This window comes from Coregonus clupeaformis, chromosome 19 (genome assembly GCF_020615455.1).
Source record: "Coregonus clupeaformis isolate EN_2021a chromosome 19, ASM2061545v1, whole genome shotgun sequence".
NCBI lineage: Eukaryota > Metazoa > Chordata > Actinopteri > Salmoniformes > Salmonidae > Coregonus > Coregonus clupeaformis.
In genome coordinates, this window is record NC_059210.1 from 37,860,447 (window position 1) to 37,875,265 (window position 14,819).

Below are 14,819 nucleotides of genomic sequence, written 5' to 3' on the forward strand. Positions count from 1 at the left end.
ATTTATTTTCATCAGATGCCTAACATTTACACCCTATTCCCATGTGTTTGATGCTCTCACCAGGACTTCATCACTGTAAGTAGCCTACAGTATGTTGATACCCCTTCTTTCTCTCCCACTATAATCCCTTCCTCTATTACTTGGCCTGCTGTCTCTTATGTTGGTAATGCACATAGAAAAGCCATTCAGATACAGTAACTTCTGCTGTTTTGTTTAAGTTCTGTAATGTGATGTATTAGTACCCATAATTGTATGTGTAATACTGTATATCCGCAACTATTGTTCTGCAGCTTTCAAACTATATCTCCTAGCAACCAATTCCATGAGCAGCATCAGTTAAAGGTGCAATATGCAGAAATTGCTCCGCCATTTCCTGGTTGCTACAATTCTAATAGTTCGCCTAATTTCAGTTTATGTGAATAAAAAAAGCAATGTGTGTAGAGAATCATTGTACCATCTAAACCGCTGTGAAATATATTTTCAATAACCAAAAATATTGTATTTTCAGCTGTTTGAAGCTGGTGTATAAAACTGACAGTAAAAGACGCAAAAACTAAATTTAAGAACGGGAAGCATAGAAATGGCACAAATAGAACAGATCTACAGCTTCTCAGACTTGCTTTCATTGAGAATGACAGATCTATAATTTACATTTCTATGTGAATTTGGTCGGGTCGACCGAAAAGTTACATATAAGCAGCTTTAAGAAGAGCTCCTCCTTAAATGTGATTGTTTTGTTAAATTATTTTGTTATATGTAAACAGTTTAGTTATTTTTGTGCATTGCTATGTTCTGCTCATCTAGAGGAATCACAAGATACTTTACTTTTGTGGAAATAGTTTGATTTTGAGAGATGTTGACAGATTGATCGATTTGGTTCTGGCAAGGCTAATCTGCCGAATCATCAGACAAGACAAGGCAGGAATTGGATAGGGCACTATAAACAAACACAAAATCAACAGAGGGAGAAAGATGAAAGATTTCTCAGGGATTTCTGGTGGATAGTTCAGGCCTTGATAGGGAAACAAGCATTCAGATAAACAATCAAACAAGCAAAAGAGCACTTGGAGGTTGGAGCATTCTGAAAATTTTGAAAATATCTAATGTGTACTGTGTTGTTTAATTAAAAAAACATTTAATATCTTTATTTGTATTATTCATAAAAGTGCATTGTTTAAAAAGTGCATTTATCTATAGGTGCATTATTTAAATAAGTGCTATCATCAAGAGACATATGCACATCATTATAGAGCAGAGTGCATTGTTCAAAGAGATCACCAAGGAGATGAAGATGGATGCATTCTTTAAGCATTGTTTCAATGACCTTGGCTGCATTCCAAACACGTAAAAGACACACCCTCTCCCCTCAGCCCTCAAATTAAGTGGACACTTCTGATGACGTATCATGACATATGATAAGTTGACACTTGCAGGGCAAGGGGCGAGGGGAGAATGAATTCATTTTAAATAGACCGCCCTTGCCCGGAAAGTCGTCACTCGTTCGTTCCACAGTTGTGTTTTCAGTCATCATGGAACCACCGGTAGCTGTTGTGTGCTTTATATGCGCTACAGTCAATTATGATTGCATTTAATATCTTGGCTAGAAGACAACGCCTCCGCAGACATCGAATACTAGCAGTCAGATATCAGGTAAATCGGAAATTGCAATGTATAAGTGTGATGTCAGGGAAAGTTGTATGCGCTAGCTAATGTTTCCAAAAGCTAACCAAACAAAAACATCATTACGTTTTCCTTACACTTGTATGTTGACTTCTCCATATTGATGTTGGTTTTAAGTTTTGGCTGACTTTTCTTAGCGGATGTACAATCATCGCAAATTGAATTATGGGGCGTTTCTGGCCGCGGGGATTCTCCCAAGGGCATAAGGCGAGGGTAAGTGGAGGAGGGTGTGTCTTTTACACGGATGCTTGGCACACAGCTCTCCACAAGGGCAACGATGAACTTAAAATGTCAGGAAATAGAACATTGAGGCAATTGCACATTGATTCCACCCACAAACGTAACATTAATATTTATAATAACGGCACTGTGATGGTTCAAGGTTCAGAGGCCAGTCTGGATACATTTGTCCAGTACTTTAACCAAATGAGACCTCTTGTTGCCGAACTCAAAACCTCTCCACCAAAACTGCCTACAACAGCCTCCACTTCCTCTGTGTCCCAGGATGTAGTCCCTAGTGTCCCTCTCCTTCCCCCACCTGCAGCAGGCATAGCCCTCAGCATGCCGCTCTCACATGTGACACCTGCAGTATCACAGCATCTCAGAGAGGAGGAGATCAGCCTGGTGCTTCAGCATAGGGATGAAATCTGGGAGTTGCTGTATGCTATCAGGTGCGTTGAGGAGGACAACCAGTCCCTCAGGATGGAAGTGTGCAGAGTAGGAGAGGAACTGTCCACCCCAGTCAATATAAGCCATCTCAAGGACCTGCAGAAGGAGCAACAAGATCTGAGGCAGGAATTGGTCAGCCACCACCACCCACTCCGTAAAGATTCCAGTAAAAACCTAGGACCCAGCAAACTGTTGAACAAGCCCGTCAACCAACCCAACCATCCAACAAACCCAACAAACCGATCCACCAACCAAGCTGACCCCCTCCAGCCCAGTCTCACGGTCTGTGATTGCTCTCACTCCTGCCATCCTCCACAGACCTGAGAAGAAGCCTGACATTGTTTTGATGATGGACTCCAATGGAAAATTCACTCTATTTTTATTCATTAAAAAAAATAGAGTGGTGGCAAAGTTGTGGTGCCCCACATCTGAGAGAGCCATGGCGTTCCTGACCGTGGCCCAGCTTGGCTCACCACGCCTTATCATTGTACATACTGGAACCAATGAGCAGCGTGCTCAGGAAAAGGTGGCCACATCACTTGGGAGGGTAATCTGGAGGGAATACCACCTTCGCTGATGCCAGGATTGTAATGTCCACCCTGCTCCAGAGAAGAGATTTTCACCCTGCCACCGTCGAAAGGATAAATGCCAGTCTCTCCCGGGACTCTGCTAAATGGCCAAATGTCAAATTGGCCCACCAGCCCACCCTTAGCCTGTACTGTCTGTATGATAATGTACACTTGTTCAAGGCGGCTGTCCTCACCTTTGCCAGGACGTTAAAGGATGTTGCTCCACCTCACCCCACAGGGGCAACAGATCAGCCACCAACTCCCTGAGACAAATCAGACGCTCCTTTAGACTTGTATCCCATGGCGCCTCACAGAGACTGGAGAACAGCCAGCAACATTGCCCCCCACACCACCCTCCACCACTTCTCTCCTAGGAACTGCATGCAGATACAGTGCATTCGGAAAGTATTCAGACCCCTTGACTTTTTCCATATTTTGTTTAGTTACAGCCTTATTCTAAAATTGATGAAATTGTTTATTTTCCACTCATCAATCTACACACAATACCCCATAATGACATAGCAAAAACCATTTCTTATACATTTTTGCACATTTATAAAGAAAAACTCCCCGGAAATATCACATTTACATAAGTATTCAGACCCTTTACTCAGTACTTTGTTGAAGCACCTTTGGCAGCGATTACAACCTAGAGTCTTCTTGGGTATGATGCTACAAGCTTGGCACACCTGTATTTGGGGAGTTTCTCCCATTCTTCTCTGCAGATCCTCTCAAGCTCTGTCAGGTTAGGCACAGCTATTTTCAGGTCTCTCTAGAGAGGTTCAATCGGGTTCAAGTCCGGGTTCTGGCTAAGCCACTCAAAGACATTCAGAGACTTGTCCCGAAGCCACTCCTGCGTTGTCTTGGCTGTGTGCTTAGGGTCGTTATCCTTTTGGAAGGTGAACCTTCGCCCCAGTCTAAGGTCCTGAGCACTCTGGAGTAGGTTTTCATCAAGAATCTCTCTGTACTTTGCTCCGTTCATCTTTCGTCTCTCAGTCCCTGCCGCTGAAACACATTCCCCACAGCATGATGCTGCCACCACCATGCAAGCCCGTAGGGATGGTGCCAGGTGTCCTCCAGACGTGACACATGGCATTCAGGCCAAAGAGTTCAATCTTGGTTTCATCATGGTCTGAGAGTCCTTTAGGTGCCTTTTGGCAAACTCCAAGCGGGCTGTCATGTGCCTTTTCCTGAGGAGAGTCTTCTGTCTGGCCAGTCTACCATAAAGGCCTGATTGGTGAAGTGCTGCAGAGATGGTTGTCCTTCTGAAAGGTTCTCCCATCTCCACAGAGGAACTCTGGAGCTCTGTCAGAGTGACCATCAGGTTCTTGGTCACCTCCCTGACCAAGGCCTTTCTCCCGCGATTGCTCAGTTTGGCCGGGCGGCCAGCTCTAGGAAGAGTCTTGGTGGTTCCAAACTTCTTCCATTTAAGAATGATGGCATTCATTTTTTGGTACCCTTCCCCAGATCTGTGCCTCCTGTCTCGGCAGTTTACGGACAATTCCTTTGACCTCATGGCTTGGTTTTTGCTCTGACATGCACTGTCAACTGTGGGACCTTATATAGACAGGTGTGTGCCTTTCCAAATCATGTCCAATCAATTTAATTTACCACAGGTGGACTCTAATCAAGTTGTAGAAACATCTCAAGGATTATCAGTGGAAACAGGATGCACTTGAGCTCAATTTCGAATCTCATAGCAAAGGTTCTGAATACTTATGTAAATAAGTATTTCTGTTTTTTATTTTGTATAAATTAGCAAACCTGTTTTCGCTTTGTCATTATGGGTTATTATGTGTAGATTGCTGAGGATTTTTATTCATTTAAATCATTTTAGAATAAGGCTGTCACGTAACAAAATGTGGGAAAAGCAAGGGGTCTGAATACTTTCCGAAGGCACTGTATCTGGTACTATCCCCGAGGTTTGGAAGGAGGCCCATGTACTCACCCTTCACAAATATGGTGACCCTTGTGACCTAAATAATTATCGCCCTATTTCTAAACTTTCTTGTCTAACTAAAATATTAGAATCCTTGATTAATTCTCAGCTAAGATCTTTCTTATCTTTGAAATGTATTCTAAATGTGCAGTCGTGGTCAAAAGTTTTGAGAATGACACAAGTATTGGTCTTCACAATGTTCGCTGCTTCAGTGTTATTAAATATTTTGTCAGATGTTACTATGGTATACTAAACTATAATTACAAGCATTTCATAAGTGTCAAAGGCTTTTATCGACAATTACATTAAGTTTATGCAAAGAGTCAATATTTGCAGTGTTGACCCTTCTTTTTCAAGACCTCTGCAATCCGCCCTGGCATGCTGTCAATTAACTTCTGGGCCACATCCTGACTGATGGTAGCCCATTCTTATATAATCAATGCTTGGAGTTTGTCAGAATTTGTGGGGTTTTGTTTGTCCACCCACCTCTTGAGGATCGACCACAAATTCTCAATGGGATTATGGTCTGGGGAGTTTCCTGGCCATGGACCCAAAATGTTGATGTTTTGTTCCCCAAGCCACTTAGTTATCACTTTTGCCTTATGGCAAGGTGCTCCACCGTGCTGGAAAAGGCATTGGTCGTCACCAAACTGTTCTTGGATGGTTGGGGGAAGTTGCTCTCGGAGGATGTGTTGGTACCATTCTTTATTCATGGATGTGTTCTTAGGCAAAATTGTAAGTGAGCCCACTCCCTTGGCTGAGAAGCAACCCCACACATGAATGGTCTCAGGATGCTTTACTGTTGGCATGACACAGGACTGATGGTAGCGCTCACCTTGTCTTCTCCGGACAAGGTGTTTTCCGGATGCCCCAAACAATCGGAAAGGGGATCCATCAGAGAAAATGACTTTACCCCAGTCCTCAGCAGTCCAATCCCTGTACCTTTTGCAGAATATCAGTCTGTCCCTGATGTTTTTCCTGGAGAGAAGTGGCTTCTTTGCTGCCCTTCTTGACACCAGGCCATCCTCCAAAAGTCTTCGCCTCACTGTGCGTGCAGATGCACTCACACCTGCCTGTTGCCATTCCTGAGCCAAGCTCTTTTTTTTATTTATTTTTATTTCACCTTTATTTAACCAGGTAAGCCAGTTGAGAACAAGTTCTCATTTACAACTGCGACCTGGCCAAGATAAAGCAAAGCAGTGCGATAAAAACAACAACACAGAGTTACATATGGGGTAAAAAAACATAAAGTAAAAAAATACAACAGAAAATATATATACAGTGTGTGCAAATGTAGCAAGTTATGGAGGTAAGGCAATAAATAGGCTATAGTGCAAAATAATTACAATTAGTATTAACACTGGAATGCTAGATGTGCAAGAGATTATGTGCAAATAGAGATACTGGGGTGCAAAAGAGCAAAATAAATAACAATATAGGGATGAGGTAGTTGAGTGGGCTAATTTCAGATGGGCTGTGTATAGGTGCAGTGATCGGTAAGGTGCTCTGACAACTGATGCTTAAAGTTAGTGAGGGAGATAAGAGTCTCCAGCTTCAGAGATTTTTGCAATTCGTTCCAGTCATTGGCAGCAGAGAACTGGAAGGAATGGCGGCCAAAGGAGGTGTTTGCTTTGGGGATGACCAGTGAGATATACCTGCTGGCGTGCAGACTACGGGTGGGTGCTGCTATGGTGACCAATGAGCTAAGATAAGGTGGGGATTTGCCTAGCAGTGATTTATAGATGGCGTGGAGCCAGTGGGTGTGACGACGGACATGTAGTGAGGACCAGCCAACAAGAGCGTACAGGTCACAGTGGTGGGTAGTGTATGGGGCTTTGGAGACAAAACGGATGGCACTGTGATAGACTACATCCAATTTGCTGAGTAGAGTGTTGGAGGCTATTTTGTAAATGACATCGCCGAAGTCAAGGATCGGTAGGATAGTCAGTTTTACGAGGGCATGTTTGGCAGCATGAGTGAAGGAGGCTTTGTTGCGAAATAGAAAGCTGATTCTAGATTTAACTTTGGATTGGAGATTCTTAATGTGAGTCTGGAATGAGAGTTTACAGTCTAACCAGACACCTAGGTATTTGTAGTTGTCCACATACTCTAGGTCAGACCCGTCGAGAGTAGTGATTCTAGTCGGGTGGGAGGGTGCCAGCAGCGTTCGATTGATTAGTTTTACTAGTGTTTAAGAGCAGTTGGAGGCTACTGAAGGAGTGTTGTATGGCTTTGAAGCTCGTTTGGAGGTTTGTTAACACAGTGTCCAATGAAGGGCCAGATGTTTACAAAATGGTGTCGTCTGCGTAGAGGTGGATCTGAGAGTCACCAGCAGCAAGAGCGACATCATTGATATACACTGAGAAAAGAGTCGTCCCAAGAATTGAACCCTGTGGCACCCCCATAGAGACTGCCATAGGTCCAGAAAACAGGCCCTCCGATTTGACACATTGAACTCTATCTGAGAAGTAGTTGGTGAACCAGGCGAGGCAGTCATTTGAGAAACCAAGGCTATTTAGTCTGCCAATAAGAATGCGGTGGTTGACAGAGTCGAAAGCCTTGGCCAGGTCGATGAAGACGGCTGCACAGTACTGTCTATTATCGATCGCGGTTATAATATCGTTTAGGACCTTGAGCGTGGCTGAAGTGCACCCATGACCAGCTCGAAACCGGATTGCATAGCGGAGAAGGTACGGTGGGATTCGAAATGGTCGGTGATCTGTTTGTTAACTTGGCTTTCAAATACTTTCGAAAGGCAGGGCAGGATGGATATAGGTCTGTAACAGTTTGGATCTAGAGTGTCACCCCCTTTGAAGAGGGGGATGACCGCGGCAGCTTTCCAATCTCTGGGGATCTCAGACGTTACGAAAGAGAGGTTGAACAGGCTAGTAATAGGGGTTGCGACAATTTCGGTGGCTAGTTTTAGAAAGAAAGGGTCCAGATTGTCTAGCCCAGCTGATTTGTAGGGGTCCAGATTTTGCAGCTCTTTCAGAACATCAGCTGTCTGAATTTGTGTGAAGGGAGAAGCGGGGGGGCATGGGCAAGTTGCAGCGGAGGGTGCAGAGTTGGTGGCCGGGGTAGTGGTAGCCAGGTGGAAAGCATGGCCAGCCGTAGCAAAATGCTTGTTGAAATTCTCGATTATTGTAGATTTAGCGGTGGTGATAGTGTTTCCTAGCCTCAGTGCAGTGGGCAGCTGGGAGGAAGTGCTCTTATTCTCCATGGACTTTACAGTGTCCCAAAACTTTTTGGAGTTAGTGCTACAGGATGCAAATTTCTGTTTGAAAAAGTTAGCCTTTGCTTTCCTGACTGCTTGTGTATATTGGTTCCTAACTTCCCTGAAAAGTTGCATATCGCGGGGGCTATTTGATGCTAATGCAGTACGCCACAGGATGTTTTTGTGCTGGTCAAGGACAGTCAAGTCTGAGGAGAACCAGGAGCTATATCTGTTCTTAGTTCTGTATTTTTTGAATGGGGCATGTTTATTTAAGATTGAGAGGAAATTACTTTTAAAGAACAACCAGGCATCCTCTACTGACGGAATGAGATCTATATCCATCCAGGATACCTGGGCCAGGTCAATTAGGAAGGACAGTGATGAGGGGTGGTCGTTTGACCGCGGACTCGTTACGGACGCAGGCAATAAGGCAGTGATCGCTGAGATCCTGGTTGAAGACAGCGGAGGTGTATTTAGAGGGTAAGTTAGTCAGGATGATATCTATGAGGGTACCCATGTTTACGGATTTAGGGTTGTACCTGGTAGGTTCGTTGATAATTTGTGTGAGATTGAGGGCATCTAGTTTGGATTGTAGGATGGCCGGGGTGTTAAGCATATCCCAATTTAGGTCACCAATCAGTACGAACTCTGAGGATAAATGGGGGGCAATCAATTCACATATGGTGTCCAGGGCACAGCTGGGGGCTGAGGGGGGTCTGTAGCAAGCGGCAACAGTGAGAGACTTATTTCTGGAAAGGTGGTTTTTAGAAGTAGAAGCTCAAACTGTTTGGGCACAGACCTGGATAGTATGATAGAGCTCTGCAGGCTATCTCTACAGTAGATTGCAACTCCACCCCCTTTGGCAGTTCTATCTAGACGGAAAATGTTATAGTTGGGGATGGAAATTTCAGAATTTTTGGTGGCCTTCCTAAGCCAGGATTCAGACACTGCTAGAACATCAGGGTTGGCGGAGTGTGCTAATGCAGTGAATAACTCAAACTTAGGAAGTAGACTTCTGATATTAACATGCAAGAAACCAAGGCTTTGCGATTACAGAAGTCAACAAATGATAGCGCCTGGGGAGTAGGAGTGATACTGAGGGCTGCAGGGCCTGGGTTAGCCTCTACATCACCAGAGGAACAGAGGAGGACTAGAATAAGGATACGGCTAAAGGCTTTAAGAACTGATCTTCTAGTGCGTTGGGTACATAGAATAAAGGGGGCAGATTTCTGGGCGTTGTAGAAAAGATTCAGGGCATTATGTACAGACAAGGATATGGAAGGATATGAGTAAAGTGGAGGTAAACCTAAGCGTTGGGTAACAATGAAAGAGATAGCATCACTGGAGGCACCGATTGAGTCGGTCTCCGCGTGTATGGGGGGTGGGACAAAGGAGCTATCTAAGGCAGGTTTAGCAGAGCTGGGGGATCTACAGTGAAATAGTACAATTAGAAATAACCGAAACAGCAATAAGCAAACCATATTGACATGGGAGAGAGGCATAAAGCAATCACAGGTGTAATTTGAGAGAGCTAAAGCAACAGCTGGTAATGACGACACAGTTTGGGCTGAGGCTAAACATAAACAGGATGCGGTACCGTAAAAAGGAACAGTCCAGCAGCATCAGCTGTATAGTTGAGTTATCATAAGGTCCGGTGAACAGCAATAGGATAGTTCGGAGGTAGTTCGGGGGCTGCTAAAGCACTAGCGAGCAAGAGGCCACGGCTAGCGTGTGCTAGCGGGCCGGGGCTAGCAGATGGAATCTTCGTGGTCGACGTCGTAACGGGAAGCCTGTTGTAACCACATCAGACGATTTCGTCGGCAGACCAGTCGTGTAGGATCGGCGGGGCTCCGTGTCAACACTAGGTGGTCCCGTCCGGTTGACAGAGAGGTAGATAGCCGGGAGATGGGCCTAGCTCAGGATGATTAGCCAAACCACAACGTCCATTTTGTTGCAGCTAGCTGGTAGCGATGAATCCGGAGTTAAAGGTCCAGTGATTCAGTGATGCCGGCAGAAAAACTGATATGTTCTGGGTCGATAACGCGCTGTGCAGACAGTGCAGACTGGCCGAATAATAGTCCAGGCTAGAGCTGGCTGGTAGGTGGTGCAGGCCACGGACAATGGTGAAAAAACGCTAACGGTAGCTAATAGCAAGTAGCTAGTTAGCTGGCTACTCCCGTCCGGTAGACCGAGAGGTAGATAGCCGGGATATGGGCCTGGCTCTAGGCTAGCTCGAGGCTAACTGGTGCTTGCATCGGGGGCAGTAGTGATTAGCCAAACAGCAACATCCATTCGGTTGCGGCTAGCTAGTTGCGATCCGGTGATTAATGTCCAGTGATTAAATTATTCCGGCAGAAAAATCCAATGTTCTGGGTGAAATACCGCTAACTGTGGCTAATAGCAAGTAGCTAGTTAGCTGGCTAGCTAGTTTCAACTGGAGATTCTAGATAAAAGGTAAGTCAATAATAGAATCCGTTCCACATTGAGTGAGGCGGGTTGCAGGAAAGTATATTTTGTAGAAGGATGAAAAGTCTGATAGGGAAATTTGTACGAAAAATAAATAAAAAACAGGGTATTTACAGGCTATTTACAGACACACGACAAAAACAGGACTGCACTACTACGCCATTTTGGATTCACGCTGCACTGGTGGTGCCCCGATCCCGCTGTTGAATCAACTTTAGGAGACGGTCCTGGCGCTTGCTGGACTTTCTTGGGCGCCCTGACCCATCTTCACAACAATTGAACCTCTCTCCTTGAAGTCCTTGATGATCCAATAAATGGTTGATTTGCCCTTTTTGTGCAAAGCAATGATGACGGCACGTGTTTCCTTGCACGTAACCATGGTTAACAGAGGAAGAACAGTATTTGTGGCATTCTCAAAACTTTTGACCACGACTGTACAGTACCAGTCAAAAGTTTGGACACACCTACCCATTCCAGGGTTTTTCTTTATTTAAAAAATAGTAAAAAATAAAGAAAAACCCTTGAATGAGTAGGTGTGTCCAAACTTTGACTGGTAGTGTACATCAGTCTGATTTTAGACCAGGTCATAGCACTACCTCTACTGCTCCCTAGTTATAAATGATGTGGTTAACTGTATGGATAAAAGGCAACATTGTGCTGCCGTCTTCATTAACCTGTCAAAGGCCTTCGATACTATTGATCACTTATTTCTAATTCAGAGGCTTTCCTCAATTGGCCTAGACCAGGCTGCATGTAAGTGGTTTAAAAATTACTTGACAGATAGATGTCAATGTGTATCTACTGATGGTATTGAAACAGGTTATCTGGACATAACGAAAGGTGTCCCGCAGAGGTCAATTCTGGGTTCTGTACTTTTTACTGTTTACATTAACAATATTGACTTGTCTGTAAAAATTGGAAGATGCACTTGTATGCCGATGATACTGTTGTGTATGCTATTGACCAGGCTCTATCTGAACTACAGTCTGCCTTCATTGTATAACAGAAAAACTTTATTGACCTGAAATTAGTATTGAATGCAGGTAAAACTAAGTATATGTTGTTCTTTAGAACGCAAACAAAAAATTCTGATGATTTAAACATATGTACTTTGGATGGTGTCCATATTGATCGTGAAAAGCTGTCTTTTAAAAGGCATATTGATGAGTTAGTTAAGAAGCTGAGAATAAAAATGGGCTTCTATAGAAATAGGTCCTGCCACTCGCTAAATAGTAGAAAGCAGATTATTCAGTTGACGTTGCTATCGGTCCTAGACTATGGCGACATCATGTTATGATTTACCAGTATTAGAACCCAAATGCAGACAAGTACACCAAGCCAGAGAAGGTTTAACATGTTTATTTAAAATGTTCAATAGTCCAGGTTTCCAATAATAGGGGAAGAGCAAGTCCAGGTTACAGGGAGGGTAACAGATCCAGGTCAGGGCAGGTGTGGTACCGTAATGTCCTAGTGTCCGTGGTGAGTCCAAAAGAGAGGTCCGGTAGTGGAGAGCAGGATGGTGGTGGCAGGAGTGAAGCGGAGGCAGGAGTCAGGTTCCAAATATCTGTGGCACAGGAGAAAAAGTAAATAGAACAGGCCAAAACACAAAGAGCAAAAATAAACAGGTTGAGTCGGCAGCGAGACTAACATGGTCGTCTTGACTATGATCTGACGATGAGTGGTAAGTTTGACCGGGTCTTAAAGGCTGAGGTGATTATGGTGAATGAGCTGCAGCTGGAACCCTGACTCCCGCACACCAGACTTCACTCCTGCAATCAAGGACAGACAGAGGGAAGGGAGAGAGCAGAGAGAGAGCTACCTAGCAGCAGTAGGCCTAACAGTACCCCCCTCTACGGACGCCACCTGGCGGCCGGCGGGGCTTTATCGGGATGTAACCTATGAAACTCTCGGACCAGAGCAGGATCCACAATGAAGCTCCTGGGCACCCAGGAACGTTCCTCAGGACCATAACCCTCCCAATCCACCAGGTACTGGAAACCACGACCCGGCGGCGAACATCCAGAAGTTGCCGGACAGTGTAGACCGGACCCCCACCCACGATCCTGGGCGGAGGAGGGGGACGAGAGGGCGGGCACAGAGGGCTAACCCGACACAGGCTTAATCTGGGAAACATGAAAGGTGGAATGAACCCGTAGGGAGGCAGGAAGCTGTAGCTTAACCGCGCAGGGGGTTAACAATAGACAGTATCTTGAACGGTCCTATAAAACGAGGCGCCATCTTCTTAGACTCCACCTTCAATGGAAGGTCCCGTGACTTCAGCCATACCTCTTGACCAGGAGAGTAACCGGGAGCCTGGGACCGGTGACGGTTGGCTTGCCTCTGCATGTACACCGAAGCTCGGGACAGAGCTACCCTGGCCTTCCTCCAGACCTTGAAGCAGCGGCGCATGTGGGACTGCACAGAGGGTACCGCCAGTTCCCTCTCTTGAGAAGGGAACAGGGGAGGTTGATAACCCAGAGCACACAGAAAAGGAGACAAACCAGAGGAAGCGTTAGTCAAGGTGTTATGAGCATATTCCACCCAGGGGAGCATGGAGCTCCATGACCCAGGGTTAGACCCTGTGACACAGCGAAGAGCGGTCTCCATCTCCTGGTTCGCTCTCTCGGCTTGCCCGTTGGTCTGGGGGTGATATCCAGAGGACAGGCTGGATGTAATGCCCAAAGCTTTACAGAAAGCTTTCCACACCTGGGAGACAAACTGGGGACCCCTGTCAGAGACGATATCCGTGGGTAGACCATGAGAGCGGAACACATGTTCAACCAAAATATCAGCCGTCTCTCTGGCAGTGGGCAGTTTAGGTAGGGCCAAAAAAATGAGCGAACTTAGAAAAACGATCAATCACCGTAGAGAATTACAGTCTTTCCAGACGAGGGGGAAGTCCAGTGACAAAATCCATAGCGATATGCGACCAGGGCCGGCTGGGTATAGGTAGAGGTCGTAGATGACCAGCGCTGGCCTGGGTGGAGTTCTTACTTCGTGCACATACCGTACAAGCAGCAATGAAGGCTCGAGTGTCCGCCTCCATCGTGGCCCACCAGAACTTCCGTCGCACAAAGTCAAGGGTCCGCGAAACTCCAGGGTGACAGGTAAGGGGAGACGAGTGAGCCCACTGAAGTACCTGGGAGCGAGCAGACTCAGGGACAAACATCCGGTTAGGAGGACCCCTCCCAGGGTCAGCTTGATGATGTTGAGCCTGTCTAACAATCCCCTCGATGTCACATGTGACGACCGCAATACTGCAGGTAGGAGGCAAAATGGGTTCAGGGTTACTACCAGTATCAACAGCCGAATGAACACGAGACAGGGCGTCAGGCTTGACGTTGCGTGATCCAGGACGGTAAGACAGAGAAAAATTGAATCTCCCAAAAAATAGTGCCCACCTGGCTTGACGGGGGTTGAGCTGCTTCGCTGACTGGAGGTAAGCCAGATTCTTATGATCCGTCCAAACGATGAAGGGTTGTTCCGCCCCCTCCAACCAATGTCGCCACTCCTCGAGAGCCAGCTTAACGGCGAGCAGTTCACGATTGCCAACATCATAATTCCTCTCTGCCTGAGAAAGTTTCCTTGAGAGAAAAGCACAGGGATGCAGTTTGTTATCTTCAGGAGAACGCTGTGACAACACCGCACCTACCCCAGTGTCGGATGCATCCACCTCCACGACAAACTGGCGGTCGGGGTCCGGCTGCATCAGAATGGGAGCCGAGGCGAAGCGATGTTTCAGTTCTTCGAACGCTGATTCGGCCCCCTTCATTCCAAGCGAACGGTCGTGGAGATGGAGGTGAGAGCGGTGAGTGGCGCCGCAATGCGGCTGTAGTCCTTGATGAACCTCCTATAGAAGTTCGCAAACCCCAGAAATCGTTGAAGTTGTTTGCGGGTAGAGGGGGCTGGCCAGTCCGTGACAGCAGAGATCTTAGCTGGGTCCATCCGCAACTCCCCCTGAGCGATGATGTAACCCAAAAAGAGGTCTCAGACACATGAAATTCACATTTCTCCATCTTCACAAACAGTTTGTTCTCCAACAACCTTTGCAACACCTGGCGCACATGCAGTTCATGTTCCTGGGAGGACTCTGAGAAAAATCAAGATATCATCCAGATAGACAAAAACAAACCGATTCAACATGTCCCGAAGGACATCATTGACTAGTGCCTGAAAAACAGCAGGGGCATTAGACAACCCAAAAGGCATAACCAGATACTCAAAATGTCCCAAGGGTGTGTTGAAGGCAGTCTTCCATTCATCACCTTTACGAATGCGCACC

General features: G+C 45.9%; 1 protein-coding gene across 2 annotated transcripts in view; it reads left to right on the top strand.

The window, feature by feature from the left end:
• Positions 1 to 1,390: 1,390 nt before the first annotated feature.
• The window catches only part of LOC121531406 (ankyrin repeat domain-containing protein SOWAHC), a 37,094-nt gene continuing 23,665 nt past the window's right edge, over positions 1,391 to 14,819 (top strand). Inside the window, exon 1 of one of the 2 annotated variants that reach the window (XM_041836644.2) lies at positions 1,391 to 1,650. In XM_041836644.2, the coding sequence (XP_041692578.1) occupies positions 1,579 to 1,650 (72 nt within the window). In that variant the 5' untranslated portion in view covers positions 1,391 to 1,578. The remainder of the gene's footprint in view (positions 1,651 to 14,819) is intronic. The other variant, XM_041836645.2, reaches the window with a different exon arrangement.